An 18057-nucleotide genomic window follows, 5' to 3' on the forward strand; every position below is an offset into this window, starting at 1 on the left:
GAGCTTGACACAGAAGTGAGGCTGTCAAAGTGGTTCAGAGAATTAGGAGGAGACACGCTGCACAGGGCCCTCTAGATCATGGTGAGAGGCTTCGGCATAAATGGAAGACAAAGGTGGTCACTGCTTTTAATCAGGGAATGGCAGATAGGTGACCATTCTGACTTTGTAAGAGGTTACTCTGATCTCTGCATGGAGTAGAGATTCATGGAGAGCAAGAATAAAACCTCAGAAATAGTGGACCTTTGAAACAGAATGCTAGCAGTAGACGTGACGAGAAATGAATGGTTTCAAAATAAACATTGCAGGTGAATAAATAGGACTTCCTGATTGCTTGGATGTGGGGTGATGAGTAAGGAGTCAAGATCAACTGCTAGAATGTTGATGTGAGTACCTGTCTGCTTGGTGATGTCATTTATAGTTTAGTAACTAAGTAATTGGCCTTGAAAGCCTGGATAGTTTCCAGATAAGAATTTATGCTTTGGGTCTTAGAAGCAGCCTCATTTATATATTCTAATAAAATTCCTTGACATTATTTTCACACCTCATAATGTCTTAACTGGTTAATTTTATATTTTCAAATATTTTTTGTTTTATTTTTAGAATGTTTCTGGGCTTTCTTTATGTTACTTTTCTTAGTCTACTGTGACTTTGGTTATAATATTTTATTTCACTAGTATATTTTTCCTAGTTTTTATTCGCTTAGTTTCATCCAGTTTTCAATGAGTACATTAAACTTTTTTTTTATTCTTGGAATCTACTTTTAAATTTTACCTTTTACTCTTTTAGGTATGCTTTCATTTCTCTTAATTTATTTTATCTTATTATTTAGTATATTATCTTTTATCTGTGACTGTACTTTGCCTTATTAAATGGGTGGAAGATAAATGATCATTTCATGGATTAGCCCACATTTTAAACAAGAGACTATATGTTTGCTCTCTAGAGTCCCTGAAGCAGTCCCTAGAGCCTAGGTCCTTTAACAAATGACCTCTATTTCAATCTATTTGCTTTTGCTTCACAGGAAGGGAAATACAGATGCACAGGTCAGAACTTTACAGCATAAGTTTCCCTGCACTGAGGGCATAAATGAAATGCTGAAACACTCCGTGAGGCTTCAGAAATGATGAGGTCTAAGATCTATGTTCTTTACTATCTACTATCAGTTAACATTAGATAAAATTTATCATATATTGCTTTTATAGTGTTTAGTGCAATAATAATAGTAATAGCAATTACTAATAAATAATATATTAATATTAACAGATATTATTATTAATCACTTTCTATTAAACAGTAACAATGTGCATTAGTATCATGCTTTATCCTCATAGTATCCCTTAAAGGTAGTTATTATTTTTGAAGCATATATATGTATATATTTATAAGTGAAAAAAAGTGAAGTTTGGTGAAGAAGAGCATAGACTTTGGAGCTAGGTAGACTTAAATTAGACCTCCCAGATGGTAAAGATTCTGTCAGCAATGCAAGAGAACCAGGTTCGATCCCTGGGTTGGGAAGGTACCCTGAAGAAGAGATTGGCTGCCCGCTCCAGTACTCTTGCCTGGAGAATCCCATGGACAGAGGAGCCTGGCGGGCTACAGTTCAGGGGTTGCAAAGAGTCAGACAGGACTGAGCCACTAACACACAGAGATTTAGGTTGCAATCTTGACCGTGCCAACTGTTAGTTGTAGGGTGACCTTGAACAGGTGCTCATAATACTTTTGCAATTCCTTTGAGTCTTAGGTTCTCTGTTTTTACAACTAGGGTTTTAAAAGACAGTTTGCAGGGAAGCAGTGCAGATTTAAAAAGCGATGCTTGCAGAGCACATGCTCATTAAGCCTAGAGAGGAGGCTGCTAGGCTCTGCCGCAGTGTCACTGCGCTCACTCCTTCCTCCCACATCCCTGGGGAACTGCCCTCCTGGCGTAGTCCTACCCACTGAAACAGCCAGGAGGTGAATCACAGAAGCCTTGTTCTCTGAGAAAACTGTAAGCTCGGTCTCGTTGGAGGTCACAGAGGCCAGAAAAAAAGGAGATGATAAAGGACTACCAAGCTTTGTTCTCAGTCCTGATGTGGAGACCTGAGTTGATTCATCCTTCTTGAACCTGCCTTCAAAATCAGGGCCTCAATTTGCTTTTCTGGAACAGGAGATAGTCCCGGCAAGAAAAGTCTATGGTGAAATGGAGGAAAAGAGCCTAAAAATAGCTACAATAATTCTCTCCGGATAAGGTTATTATTGTCACTCTACTTTACTTTTTTCCCCTAAATCTTGTAGCTAAAAGCCACAACAAAAAAATAACAAGTTTTGGGCAGTACCCAAGAATTTGTGGTGATTTCTAAGTCACTCTCTCTGATGTCTTCCTCATCCTCTCTCTTTGTCTCTATCTCTAGCTTACCTCAACATAAACCTCTCTCTCTCTTTCTGTCTATACATATATATGCATATATATGCATACATATCTGTATGTCTATATCAATCTATATATCTATTTTTCAATCATCTATGTGAATCATGCTTGTGTGTGCATGCTAAGTCACTCAGTCGTGTCCTTCTCTTTGCGACCTCATGGACTATGAGGTCCATGGAGGCTTCCAGACTCCTCTGTCCATTGGATTCTCCAGGCAAGAATACTGGAGTGGGTTGACGTGCCCTCCTCCAGGAGATCTTCTTGATCCAGTGATTGAACCCGTGTCTCTTACATCTCCTGAATTGGCAGGCAGGTTCATTACCACTAGCGCCACTTGGGAAGTCCAAATCATGCATAGGCTATTCTTTTAAACAAGGTAGACGATGTAAATTTGTCTCTCAAAGAAGTCAGAGTTGGAGGTAGGGCAGGCGTACAGACTGTCTCTTCTCCATTAGCGATTCTTCTAACTTACTGCACCTCCCTTCAGGGTGGGCCTCACTCCGTGGTTCCCAGCTTATCTAAAAGAGAAAGTATAAGACAATCTGCCTAATTTAAGAGTGTGGCTTGGGAGCTGTTGCATTACTTACGCTCACATCTCTCTGGCAAGGACTTGGTCCTATGACTGCACCTAACCACACAGAGGCTGAGAAAAATAGGCTTCACTGCATGCTCTGCCCAAAGAGGTCTCAGCGGATTTTCTAACTACAGAGGAGACTGGAGCTTGGATAATAACAGTGGAGCAGAGGTAATTGGTATTCTCCCCATACTATTATAGAAGGAAGACAGTCCCACTGTAAGAAGGTCACTGCAGTTGATTTCAGAAAAGAAAGCAACTGACAATGTCTTTCCAAATGCATTTCTGAAATTAAGCTAAATGAAACATCCGTGACTTATACAGGTTTGTTGAAAACAAGAAGAAATAAATATTTTAATTTGCAAGGCTCTGTGTGTGCCTGTTTAGTTCCTCAGTTGGGTCTGACTTGACCCCATGAGCTGAGGCCGCCAGGCTGCATTGTTCATGGGATTTCCCAGGCAAGAAGGGTGGAGTGGGTTGCCATTCCCTTCTCCTGGGGATCTTCCTGCTCAGGCATCTAAAGATGAAACTGGGTCTCCTGAATTGCAGGTGGATTCTTTACTGCCTGAGCAACCAGGGAAGCCATGCTAAACACGTAAGAAGCATTATCTCATTTATTTCTTACAACCCTGCAAGATAGAGATATTTTTCTCTTCCTTTTCTAGCTGAGAAGGCTGAGGTTTGGAGGGATTAACGGCCCATGCTCACACAGCAAATAAGTAGCCGAGACAGGATTTAATGTGCGGCTGAGCCCACCAGTTTAACCCCAGTGCTACAACCTTCTCCGCAGAGCTTGTTACTGGTGTGATTTCTCTCCCCTTAGGATTGAAGGAGGATTACCATCATCCTTATTCTCTTGTTCTGAAGACACACAATAAATGGAGTCCCAGCAGAATGTAAGGAATCGTCTGATTTGTGGCTGACTGGGGTCGTTACTTTCTGTTTTCCTTTCCAGATTCCGGCTCTCCTTCTCTGGTCTGCTGTGGGCAAACCTAACAAACTGCACCACTCAAATGCCTTTACGGTCTGACTTCAAGTGCTTTGCCCCCTGACATCAGTCAGAAGGAGAGTAGAGCAGGAAATCTTCGGGAGGCAGGAAACAGCGGTATTTATTTTCTCTGCTCCCTTCGTTCCGAGGTGCCCCTTAGGCAGACCTTGAATTCCTCTTGGTCCCTTTTCCATGACTACATCTTTTGTTGGACTCTGTATACGTTAAACTCAAACGTGGTAACAGCTTCCTCTTTCTGCCAGCACTTGGGTTCTTCATCAGGTCTGTTGCTTTACTTAATGCTGTTCATACTTCTGTAAATGGGGCCCTCATTAAATGCTCTTCGGCTAAATTATTTGTACATCCCAATTTCCTTCTGGGATCCTGAAAGATGCATTGGGTTTATCCTCATAAGTTAAACAAACAAAAATATTACATAACCCATGACCCTTTTCCATGGTAGAACTTTATAAAAAAATAGTATAGCTGCTTTATTTCATGAGCATGAACTTCACTACAGAGATGTCTTTCTAGGAGCAGCTAGGTAGGAGTGGCGCTTTGATCTGTTGATAATTTTACTACGTTGCTGTTGCCTTGTCCAATTCTCTGCGACCCCATGGACTGCAGCACTCCAGGCTCCTCTGTCCTCCACTATCTCCTGGAGTTTTCTCATATTTACTAAGATAATAATGTACAAAATAAAGTAATTTTCATTGACTGCTGCAGTGATGATTCTTTAGTTAACCCATCTGTGTTTAAACATCCTTGGATCCTATCTGGGTTAAATCCCATTCAAGTAGGAGCTCCCTCCTATTGATGAAATTTTAACTGACATTTTGATCAACTAATTATATTTCTCAATTACTCTCACCATATGAGTCTTTCTCAAATATTTTTCCTGCTGAGTAATTAAATATCCATGTGTCCCAGAAAAATAATCAACTATCAACTCAATTTTCATCAACAAAGTTTTTCACTAACTGTCCCTTTCTGACTCTTCAGAGTCCTAGTTAAAAGCTTGCTAAATCTCCCATAATAAAGAATACTTTAGCCATTCTACAACTTAGCTAAGAACTTTTATTGTCTGGAAAGTCCTCAAGTATCTCAACTTTTCAATAGTTTACACAACTGAGTTTTTCATCCCACTGTTTTATATGAGACCCCCTTTTATTACATTCCTTTATGGTGACATTACCCCAAAACAATTGTGAGACTTGTTGATCTGCATGTACCTTTTATTGTTTATTGACTGTGGATGGAAAATGTTTGGAACCAGATTTTGAGAGCTTGAAATAGATTCTAGTTATAAATGTTCTTGGGGAGTTCAGTAATAATAATAATAATAATAATAACAAAAAACAAGTAAATGATTGCTATTTATTGAATTCCTGTCATGCATTAAACAAAATTCTAGACTCATATCATTTCATGCCATCTTTCCAACAACACTGTACACATTATTATACACAATTTACAGATAAGGAAACTGAGTCTTAAAGAGTTTTTGTCGAAGTTAAATTAATTTGTAAGTGGAGATCCTGGGATTTAATCTGGAGTCTTATTAAAAAATCCCTTGATTGTAGAAATAGACAAGTTGGACTACCTCAAACTGGAAAGCTTTTGCTCAGCAAGGGGAACCATCTGCAGAAGGAAAAGTCAACCTACAGAGTGGGAGGAGATATTTGCAAATCACACATCTAATAAGGCATTAGTATCCAAAATATAAAGTCAATAGTGAAAAGGCAAATAATCTAATTAAAAAGGGGCAGAGGATCTGAATGAACGTTTTTCCAGAGAAGACTTACAAAGGCCAACAAGTGCATAAAAAGGTACTCGATGTCAGTAATCCTAAAGAAAATGCAAGTCAAAACCATGAGACATCCCCTCACGCCTGTTAGAATGATTATCATCAAAAAGACAAGAAATAGCAAGTGCTAGCAAGGATGTGAAGAAAAGGCAACACTTGTACGCTATGGGGGGAAATACGAATTGGTGCAGCCACTATGCAAAATAGTATGGGTGTTCCTTAAAAACCTAAACACAGAACTACCACACAATCCAGCAATTCCACTGCTGCGTGTTTATCCAAAGAAAACAAAAACACTAGCCCCAAATATATGTGCACTCTTAGTGCTCATTTCTGCATTATTGACAATAGCCAAGATACAGAACAGCCTCACTGTCCATCAATTGATAAGTGGTTAAAGAAAATATGATGCATATGTGTTTTTCAACCATAAAAATGAAGGAAATCTTGCCATTTGTGATCTCATGGATGGTCCTTTATGGCATTATGCTAAGTGAAATCAGTCAGAGAAAGCAAGCTACAATATGATCTCATTTATCTGTGGAATCTAACCCCCACAAGACAAAAAAAAAAAAAGAATCCCCCAAAGTCATAGATACAGAGAACAGATTGATGTTTGCCAAAGGTATAGTGGGCAGAAATAAAATGGGTGAAGGGGGGTCAAAATGTACAAATTTCCAGTTATAGAACAAAGAAGTTATATGATATTATGTACAGAATGGCAACTGTTGTTAATAGTACTATACTGCATATATGAAAACTGCTAAGAGAGCAGATCTGAAAAGTTCTCATCACAAGAAAAAACACTGTAGCGATGCGTGGTGATGGACGTTAACTGGACTTCTTGTAGCGATCATTTCACGGGGTACACAAACACCAACTCATCATGTTATACACCTGAAAACAGCAAGATGCTGTATGTCAATTGTATCTCCGTTTAAAAAAAACCTTTCTGAACTTAATCACTGTATTCTAAAATTCAGTTTATGAGGAGAAAATTTTGTGACGCAGTAGGTGACAATCTAAATCTATTAAATAATGCAATCTTCTGGCTTATTCTGCTCAACCCTCAATACTATCTTCTTTTAGCCTGGTAACTTGGTATCACTTTTAGACGATTTGATACTAATATTAATATTTGATACAAATACTAATATTTGATACTAATAAAGCAAAAGGAGAGGTGGCCTTCTGCCATAGGAAAGAAAATAATACACATTGCTATGAACATTTATTTTGATGATATGGATTTATTATAAAAAATAATCAAGATTAACCTTCATAGGAAGCTGTTCTTTAGAACCACACTGAAAAAACTAATTACATAAAACTAAAATCAGTCTTTGGCAGGTGTTTTCTAACACCAAAAGTCTGTATTATATAATTGCACAAAACAAGTCAGCTAGTTTAATTTTACACTTACTTCTTCCTGCCAGGGACAGAGGAAAACTGTGCTTTTTAGAATGGAATTATCCACAGGAGCTTTTACTGGTTTTTTTAGACACTGGTGGGATACTGCTCCGGCTGCTTTGAACCTTTTCCAAGCCTGAGTGTTTCGTGTAGAATACCAGGGCCTCGGTGGAGTCTGTTCACGTGCTGGAGAAGATCCAAAGCTAATTCCTGAAGTCAGGTCTGCCTTTGTCAGCTGGGCTCAGGTGGCCTGTCTCCAGGGTGGATGTAACCTTCCCTTCTGGGGCGCATGGCAACCATGACAACACACATTTGCTGAACACATCCTTTGGCAGGCGTCCTGCTGCGCGGTAGTTGAGTTGCTTAAACACCAGCTCTGCCATCTGCTCTCCTGATTAGACAGCGGAAAGACCCTTTAGCAGCCAGGACTTGACAGTCCTAGCCTCCTGGGCTTCATCAGAAGTCAGCTGCCAGTGGCTTGTTCTTTGCTCCCTATCATGTGCCCAGATGAGAGAATGATAACTGGAGGAAATCATCTGCATTGTCTTCATCCCTCTGTCTTCTCTAGGTATCTGTCTTTCTATTCAGGTCCCTTTGGAAGGTTAACTCCACCAGGGTACCCGTTGACTCATGACCTTGTTTATTTTCCTTTTTAAGTGGCAATTATTATAAGAAACATTTGGAGTTTATTACTGCGTTTACTACGAAAAGATAGAAGACATAAATCTGGCAAATATTTATTGAGTGTGTATAGTGTGCCCCACAAAGTGCTGACCCCTGAAGGAGTTGTAGCCCTTGTCATCACCACTAGGATTGCTGTGCGGTGGGACAAGAGCAGAGATTTGTGTCTTAGAAAATCAAAGACATTTCATTGAGAAGGCAACATTTCCATTGGGTTTGGGAGGATGTATAGAAATTTTCCAGAAGAGGATGGTGAGGATAGGAGAAACTTTGGGCAAAAGGATGGAGCATGTGCAAAGGCATATTATCTTATTTTATGCAAGGATGTGGTGTGTCCAGGAAAATGGGAGAAATTCAGAGTATCAGCATATGGTATTACAAGACAAGGCTGGAAAGGTTGGTCCAAAAAGATAGTGAAGGAAGGCCTTTACAGATTGTGCTAAGGATGTTGGGTTTCATCCCAGTCACTCAAAGACATAATAAAATATGCAGAGAAAAATAAGTGCAGGGAGGCATCTGAGAGGGAAAAGGAACCTGCTTTAAGCAGGTGAGATGAAATCGTCTATTGTTTGGTTCAAGAGCCATTTCTGCATTGACATTCACCGGAAACCATGGTCTTCTCTGGTGGCTGGGCAGTGAAGCATCCTGCAAATACCTGCAAATGCAGGAGGCCTGAGTTCGATCCCTGGGTCTGGAAGGTCCCTGGAGGAGGAAATGGCAATCCACTCCAGTATTCTTGCCTGGGAACGCCCGTAAACAGAGGAGCCTGGCAGGCTACAGTCCATGGGGTCACAGAGAGTCAGACACAGCTTTGGGGCTAAACAGTAACAAAAACAAATATTAGTGTTTTATAGTTAATAAAAAGGCAAGGGTTACTTATTGTATCAGCCACGCCTTCTAAAACCTTATGTAAGGCATTGCATTGTGTAAACTGTTGTGCTAAGAAAGCTTTGTGTCAGTGGAGGAGCTGGCGCAGAATCAAACTTCAGGCTCAATCATAACTATCATTTTGGTTTTACATATGCCACATCGTTATATGTAAACTATCAAAGTAAGCATTATTATCGCAGTTTTTGAAATGAAGGAACTAAAGCATGAAGGGCGTAAGGGAGGTGCCCCAGGCCTTGTATTTCACTAACAGAAAGGCCTGGCATACTGCCCTCATCCTCATACTTCAGTTTCTTCATTTCAAAAATCGTGACAATGATACTTACTTCACACTGATAATTAAAAGAGCCAGTGTCTGTAAACCACTTAACACATCACTATTATCATTATTTTCAGGAAGATATTAATTTTCAGAAAAAAAACGCTAATTTTACATTAATTGAAAAATATACTAGAAATATTTCCACAGGTATATTGGCGGTCTTGGCAAACTGTGCCAATCAATAGAATCATTAATTAATTTCGACTTGCATGGAATTGTATGTGGAGTTATATTTTAAAAGCAACAAACTCACATGTGGCATTCCTAGCCAAATATCAGCCAGCAAAAAAGACTATTTCTCCAAAATGGGGATGCTTAAGGAAATACACTCCCTTTCATGGACACAAGGGCTTCATTATTGGTCAAGTAATAATTGGAAAGCTCTCAATGGAATACAGTATGGAATAAGGCCTTTGGGATATGTAAATGCAGAGCAGACAGAGTTACCTTGGTAAATATCAGGTTGGGAGTTCCCCTGGTAAATGTCCCAAGTCTCGGGATGGGAGGACTCTAGTTTTTCTCTGCATTGGCAGGCATTCCAGGCAGAAGTTTTACCGGTGAGTCACCACGAAAGCCCATAGCCTTTGCCAGTGAGGCTGAGATGCCCATCCTGTCGCTGCTGCCGAAGAGCAGAGAGGACACCGTTAGACGCCCTTGTCCTCCCTGTAGGATCTTGCACTTAGATTCAGCAAGGACAGGGTCAGGTGGAGGTGCAGGCGTGGAACCCTGTGGGCAAGCAGGCGATTTTGGTTGCTGTGACAGCTCAGTACATAGCTCAGGGCCCAGCGGGCTCCTCCCAAGGAGACCAGGGGCGTCCGGCCACGTGGAGCTGCGGCAGAGGCCACAGCGAGCAGCTGCGGTGACGGGGCTGGAGGTTCTTAGCTCCCAGGTCTCTACTAGAGAGCAGAGCTTCTCCTCCCTCAAGAACTTGGTCCAGCGTGTGTGCGCCAGCCATGCAGATGTCTCCAGCTGCACAGACTCTCATGCCTTCCGTCATGTGGCTTATGTGAGCACAGCCTGAATTTCTCACGAAACATGGAGTCTGCTCCCGAGGTTCTGATGGTGCTGGAATGATTCGCCTGAAGAGAGTAAATTTCATGCATCTGGGGGCAGTGACCTGTGCATGGTATTCTAAACAGCAGACTAAGGCACCTTGCTAAGATAAGGAAAGACCTGGGAAGCAGATGCATGATGGCTGCGTGGGTACATTCATTTTTTTGTAGTCACTGGGGTACCTTTTCTTTCATTGAAGAAAAATGAGTCAGATATTCTTCTTATTGCTTAGTTCACGTACCAAATTTCCTGAAGCTTTTCCCATTTTAGTTTATGCAGAGAACCCGTGTCCCCTGTAACTCCTAAAAGAATTAGAATGTAGCAAAAGTAAAACATACCAGTTATCACCACATTTTAGGCTTTTAATGTTTTGTTTTGATGTCTCCTTGGTTTGTTCTCACTCTAAGTAAGTCATATCTGTATTCCTGGCAAAGCCACTGACAGACAAAGGAAGATGATGTGTTTTCTGGAGCCCTGTGCGTTCATTCACTGTGCTTTGATGGACATTCCTGATTGCGGGTAAGATGATATGCGTGCAAAGTCACTTCAGTCTCGTCTGACTGCCGTCCAGGGCTCCACCGGGCTCCCCTGGTTATGGGATTCTCCAGGCAAAAATACTGGAGTGGGTTACCATGCCCTCCTCCAAGGGATCTTGCCAATCCAGGGATCAAACCCACATCTCCTATGTCTCCTGAGTTGGCAGGCAGGTTCTTTACCACTAGCACCAATATAAAATAAACTCAAGTAAATGAAACACAGAACTAAAGACTCCCGTACATCCTTGGTGGAGTTTCCTGCCTGTCTTAAAAGCCTCACCTAATCTTCAAAGTCCAGATCAAATGCCACCAACCTCAGAAAGTCTTTTCTGCTCCCCATGAGCAGATCTTCTTTTCTCCCTGCTGGGATCTCCTGGCTCATCCATTTCCTGCGTCACTCACTGAGCAGTCATCTCCCATTCTTCCTGAGGGTTACTTGGTTCTGTGTTTACATAAAAATGTATTGTAACCTCCTAACACGAGGGCCTTTTAAATTTTTTAAATGAGTCTTTGTGTCTTCAGCACAAACAGGAATTCAGGAAGTATTTTTTTATCTGATGATATTTCTGTCTGTCTTGATGAATAAAAAATGGCATGCATGAATGCTCAGTCACTCGTGTCCAACTCTTTGTGACCTCATGGACTGTAGCCCCATCTGGTTCCTCTGTGCATGGGATTTTCTGGGCAAGAATACTGGAGTGTGTTGCCATTTCCTACCCCAAAGCAAAAATGGATTCAACACTTAGTCTTTGCCGGAGATATGATGTGCAAAAGGCAGAAGTGGTGAAATAATGGGAAATAATAATGTCTTCCTTGTTTCTTGTCTATGGCTGCATGTGGGGAAATAGAGTGGGTAAAGCTAGGTAGAGGCTGGAAAGGAAAGGAAAATGAGTAGTCCCAAGGGACACGACGGGTTTGTGGGAAAGTGCATACATGGCCTCTGTTGTCCTTTTCACAGTAAAATTTTAAAGTTGAAAACATCAGCTCTGGAGCAAATCCCCTGCTCGTGTTCTAGTTCCAACTCTGCTTTTTCTCTGCGCGACCTGGGAATTGTTATCTAATCTCACTGAGGCTCATTTTCTTTTTTTGTTTCTATTTATTTTTATTAGTTGGAGGCTAATTACTTTACAATATTGTAGTGGTTTTTGCCATACATTGACATGAATCAGCCATGGATTTACATGTGTTCCCCATCCCGATCCCCCCTCCCACCTCCCTCCCCATCCCATCCCTCTGGGTCTTCCCAGTGCACCAGGCCCGAGCACTTGTCTCATGCATCCAACCTGGAGTGGTGATCGTTTCACCCCAGATAATATACATGTTTCGATGCTGTTCTCTCACATCATCCCACCCTCGCCTTCTCCCACAGAGTCCCAAAGTCTGTTCTGTACATCTGTGTCTCTTTTTCTGTTTTGCATATAGGGTTATCATTACCATCTTTCTAAATTCCATATATATGTGTTAGTATGCTGTAATGTTCTTTATCTTTCTGGGTTACTTCACTCTGTATAACGGGCTACAGTTTCGTCCATCTCATTAGAACTGATTCAAATGAATTCTTTTTAATGGCTGAGTAACATTCCATGGTGTATATGTACCACAGCTTCCTTATCCATTCGTCTGCCGATGGGCATCTAGGTGGCTTCCATGTCCTGGCTATTATAAACAGTGCTGCGATGAACATTGGGGTGCACGTGTCTCTTTCAGATCTGGATTCCTCAGTGTGTATGCCCAGGAGTGGGATTGCTGGGTCATATGGCAGTTCTATTTCCAGTTTTTTAAGAAATCTTCACACTGTTCTCCATAGTGGCTGTACTAGTTTGCATTCCCACCAACAGTGTAAGAGGGTTCCCTTTTCTCCACACCCTCTCCAGCATTTATTGCTTGTAGACTTTTGGATAGCAGCCATCATTTTCTACCATTAAGAGAATCCACCACATCAAATTAGATGATGCTGGGTGTCTACGCACAATATGCACTTTTGTGGATGCTTAGTAATTTCATTATTACTATCAGTTGCTCTGGTGTTTACACGTATGACTCTAGGGAGGGAAGGTCCAAGACTGCCTGGAGTAGGGCAGAGGTGGCCCAGGCTGGGGATTTGCTCAGAGGCTTCCTTTCCCAGGCGGCTGCCTTCAGCTTCCTGAATAACTCTGAAGGGTGTGCTGGAATCTTCCGTATCTGGACTTCATCTGAGAGCTGTGGGTTCCCATCACTCAACTTCTGCTGGCAATCTTCCTTTTGCCCACCATTAGCCTTACTAGCTGGGAGAATATATGAAAGGAAAGAGACATTGTACTCCTCTGGTTTCCTGGATTTAGGTTTTGTCATTACTATTTAGTTGCTAAGTCATGTCTGACTCTTTTGTGACCCCATGGACTGTAGCCTGCTAGGCTCCTCTGTCCTTGGAATTTCCCAGCAAAAATAATGGAGTGAGTTACCATACCCTTCTCCAGGGCATCTTCCTGACCCAGAGATTGAACCTGCGTCCCCTGAATTGGCAGGCAGATTCTTTACCACTGAGCCTCCAGGGAAGACTGATTTTAGGTTTATTTAGATCTGAAGTGAAAAACCCTGTCCAGTATTTTCTGGGTTAAACTTTCCCGTCTAGCACTTTTTTTTCTCAAATACTAACAAAATGGATTTTCTTTCTCCCCTACCCTCTCTTGTTAATAGGGTGCTGAGAAAATTTTGTCAATGAACGAATCAGGAGAACTGCAAGACCTCTTAACCAAAATTGAGGTAATTGTGCTTTTAGCAACTTATTTTTAGTAATCAAAATGTTCAACACGTTCTGATTGTAATTGAGTTTCCCTAATTGAATTTTTCCCTGCGTGTTCTTACAAATATGTCACAGGATACGTGTGGCAGTTTTAATCTGCTACCACCTGCCGTGAGGTTTGCGCCAGCGAGAGTGCGTAGTGTTAGCGTCTAACAACCTCATAGTATTAGGGGAAAATTCCAGTCAGCTTTATTAGAACCTAATTCTCTGTTATAGAGATGTTGATGAGGTGTTTCAAGTCAGGTCATTGTCTGGAAGCGCAAATAATGTTTTTATGTAAATTATTTTCCTTTTTCCCAAAGACCAGCTCATCATTTCTAAAGATAACAGAAAAAGTTATTTCTCCAAAAGTGCACCTTCTAATTTTCTTCCTGTGCTTGTAATTACAACATCTCAGAAATATTTATTTGGATATATAATGTGTCAAATCAGTATGTACCCAGAAAGTCCTTAATATCTCTCAATTTTATCAGCCTGTTTCTCTGTATATGCAGAATTAAATTGCATATATTTTATGGGCTAACTGGGTCATCTCGAGAGTGGAAGAGGTGCATTAGTCATTTTCCTGGGCCAGTGAGCATGACTCAGACTCTCCCAGGTGGACCGTGCAATATATGGTGATGTGGTACGGATGTGCCGTGGCCAGCTCTTTCTGGGCCAGCCTGCCTTGCTAGCCTCTTTTCTGATTTTCTTCCATTCCTTCCACTTCATGGTTTCTTACTACCTTTCCTTCTGCCTGCCTAGCCTGCTGTTGTTCCATTGCCTCACTCTCCTCCACCATCATCAAGGCCCCTTCGCAGCATCACATCTTTCCTGCATCGCTCCAGATTTCCCCACCTTCGCATTCCCGGATCCCTCTTTCTCTCAGGTGTTTGTCACAGTCATTTAATTTTTCGTACTACTTTTCTTTGAGCATTTGAGTCGTGTCCCAAATGAACTATATGCTCCTCGGTGTTAGGAATCATGTTTTACCCATACTGTAGTCTTGCCCAGAAGGGCAAACACAATGATGGTGTGTACTTCATAACCTAAAACTCCTCTCAGCTCTAAAATCTGTGTAGATGGATTTGTTTTTTCCCTTTTGCCCCTATATTCTACTCCAGTCCCATCAATTTGAGAAAACCATCAATTTGGGTTAACATGTACCTTTTAATTTAGGTGATTTAACTCAATGTGTATTATTATTTTTTTCTGCACACTTTTATTTATACAAATGATGTTATGTAACACACCTAATTGTGTTTCAAATTCCTTTCTATAGGCACTATGCTTTTAAGAACCATCTATATTACCTTTCATGAAACTTTCATCCCTTTTTAAAAAAATTACTTTATACTTCTCCATGACAGTACAATTGAATCCAGCTTTCTTTGATGATGGAGATGTTTTTACTCTATTCGATCCAACATAGTAGTCACTGGATGCATGTAGCTATTGAGCACTTAAAGAATAGTTAGTGTGATGGAAGAACTGAGTTTTTATTTTATTTAACTCTATGTGATTTAAATTCAAATCAAATAAAGAATTTTAAATAAGTAATATGATGAACCGTATCTGACTGATGGCTTATATTTTGGACAGTGCAGCTGTATGTAGCCCACATACTATTCTTTATCTGCTCATCCACTTCTATCCTCTAACGTCTCCTTCAAATAAACTACTGCAAGGAGTAACCTTGACCACACTTGCTTGTGAATTTCTCTGCGAGTAGAAATCACTGGATAATAGCTTATGCATGTCCCCAGTTTTCAGGTACTGCCAGATGGCGCTTCACTATGTTTGTACCATCCAGTACTCCCTCCTACAGGGAAAGAACTTTCCTAGGTTTCCACACGCCCCACAATGTTTTACATTGTTCCATAATTTTTGCCAAGGTAGTAGGGATAAAGATATATAGCCTTATCATTTTAATTAATGTTTTTCTGATAACCATTGAGTTTGGGCATTTCCTTGTATGCTTGTTAAATTTTTAAATTTCTTCTTCTGTATGTTGTATATTACCGTGAAGTGTCTGCCTGCAATGCGGGAGACCCGGGTTTGATCCCTGGATCAGGAGGATCCTCTGGAGAAGGCAATGGCAACCCACTCCAGTATTCTTGCCTGGAAAATCCCATGAACAGAGGAGTCTGGTGGGCTCCAGTTCACAGGGTCACAAAGAGTCAGACACGACTGAGCGACTTCACTTTTTTTCTTTCTTTTCTTTATGTTGTATATTCTTATCCTTTCCCGTTAAAAACCTTGGAAGTTTTGCTATTGTTGTTGGCTTTCAGAAGATCCTTCTATAGTCTAGATGTTAACTTTTTGTTGGTTTTAGTTATTGTCAATATTTCCTTTCCTATTTTTAGATTCTTTCTTGGTGTCCTTCATCCAATAGAAACCTTCTGATATAATCTAATCCACCATTTCCCCTTGTTTTTGTGCTTTTTAACATTTATTTATAAAGTATCATTCTGTCTTAAGGTTAGAAGATATCAGCCTACATTTTTTCTATTCACTTTATACTTGTTAGCATCTGTTTCTTTCATTAATGGAGAATCCATTTCCATTTTCTTATACATAGTGAGATTTCCAGCATCCTCTATTAAATAATCTATTATTTCTTTATTGCTTTGTTCTGCCAATTTACAGCTCAGTTCAGTCATTCAGTCATGTCTGACTCTTTGTGACCCCATGGACTGCAGCATGCCAGGCCTCCCTGTCCATCACTAACTCCAGGAGTTTACTCAAACTCATGTCCATTGAGTTGGTGACGCCATCCAACCATCTCATCCTCTGTCATCCCCTTATCCTCCTGCCTTCAATCTTTCCCAGAATCAGGGTCTTTTCAAATGAGTTAGTTCTTCAAATCAGGTGGCCAAAGTACTGGAGTTTCAGCTTCAGCATCAGTCCTTCCAATGAATATTCAGGACTGATTTCCTTTAGGATGGACTGGTTGTATCTCCTTGCTGTCCAAGGGACTCTCAAGAGTCTTCTCCAACACCACAGTTCAAAAGCATCAGTTCTTCAGTGCTCAGCTTTCTTTATAGTCCAACTCTCTCATACATACATGTGAGAAAATGGATGGAATTTTCTATTTTCTACTGGAAAAATCATAACTTTGACTAGATGGACCTTTGTTGGCAAAGTAATACCTCTGCTTTTTAATATGCTATCTAGGTTGATCATAACTTTTCTTTCAAGGAACAAGCGTCTTTTAATTTCATGGCTGCAGTCATCATCTGCAGTGATTTTGGAGCCCAAGAAAATAAAGTCTGTCACTCTTTCCACTGTTTCCCCATCTATTTGCCATGAAGTGATGGGATCAGATGCCATGATCTTAGTTTTCTGAATGTTGAGCTTTAAACCAACTTTTTCACTCTCCTCTTTCACTTTCATCAAGAGGCTCTTTAGCTCTTCTTCAATTTCTGCCATAAAGGTGGTGTCATCTGCATATCTGAGGTTATTGATATTTCTCCCGGCAGTCTTGATTCCAGCCCAGTACTTCTCATGATGTACTCTGTATATAAGTTAAATAAGCAGGGTGACAATATACAGCCTTGATGTACTCCTTTCCCTATTTGGAACCAGTCTATTGTTCCACATCTAGTCCTAACTGTTGTTTCTTGACCTGCATACAGATTTCTCAGGAGGCAGGTCAGGTGGTCTGGTATTCCCATCTCTTGAAGAATTTTCCACAGTATGTTGTGATCCACACAGTCAAAGGCTTTGGCATTGTCAATAAAGCAGGAGTAGATGTTTTTCTGGAACTCTCTTGCTTTTTCAATAATCCAACTGATGTCTGATGCCAATTTTGTATTATAGTAAATCCCCATATATATATTCAGGTCTTTGTCTGAGCTTTCTCATAATTTCCCTTGACCTGTTTGTTCCTGTTTTACCAATATTGTACTATACTATTTTTATTCTTTTTAGAGTCCTATAGAGTTAATGTCCCTCATTACTCTTCTTTTTAAAGATTGATGATTTATCTTAGCTATTCATGGACTTTTTTCCTTTGAGTCTATAATTCCTTTATTTGGCAACTTGATTAATACTATCATGCTATATATTAACATAACCTCTCTCTCTCAGCTCAAAGAATCTTGGAAAGAGGATTTTATTCTCTTCATTAAGTCTGTCTCAATTCTACAGATGCCATAAATAATCCAGAAACATTCAAGTCTATTCTTAATGTTGAAGTACAATGGTATGGTACTGGCTTCTACCACTCATAGGAGCTGTAAGAGCTATAACTCCGTTGGGCTGCTTTGCCCGTATAGCAAAACTGGTAGGGAATTTTCAGCCACCCAGAAAGCCCTAAACTGCCTGTGAAGGGGCTACAGTTTAAACAAACTTACCCAGGGAAAGAGACTAGCCTTGGAGAAGCAGTTGGAAGAACCAGGAAACGCGGATAAAAGACAAGATTCATATCCAAGCACATCCAATTCTTCTGATTAGCTTTTGGCAATGAAACAGGACTTAAATATTCCTAAGGTAGGAAGCACTGGAGTTCTTTCTAAGTGGCCAGCACTGTTCCTATTCCTGGTATTATATGTATTAAACTATCAAACCTCAAAATAACACTTCACGGTGGGTTCTGTGACCGTCTTTGTTTTTCAGACAAGGCCACGGA

At 40.6% G+C, this 18057-nt stretch overlaps 1 protein-coding gene across 1 annotated transcript in view; it reads left to right on the forward strand.

The window, feature by feature from the left end:
• Positions 1-18057, forward strand: part of GRXCR1 (glutaredoxin and cysteine rich domain containing 1) — a 119919-nt gene that overhangs the window by 91947 nt on the left and 9915 nt on the right. The window contains exon 3 of the mRNA XM_065907569.1: positions 13340-13405. Coding sequence (XP_065763641.1) covers positions 13340-13405 — 66 coding nt within the window. The remainder of the gene's footprint in view (positions 1-13339; positions 13406-18057) is intronic.

Source organism: Muntiacus reevesi, chromosome 16, assembly GCF_963930625.1.
Source record: "Muntiacus reevesi chromosome 16, mMunRee1.1, whole genome shotgun sequence".
Lineage (NCBI taxonomy): Eukaryota > Metazoa > Chordata > Mammalia > Artiodactyla > Cervidae > Muntiacus > Muntiacus reevesi.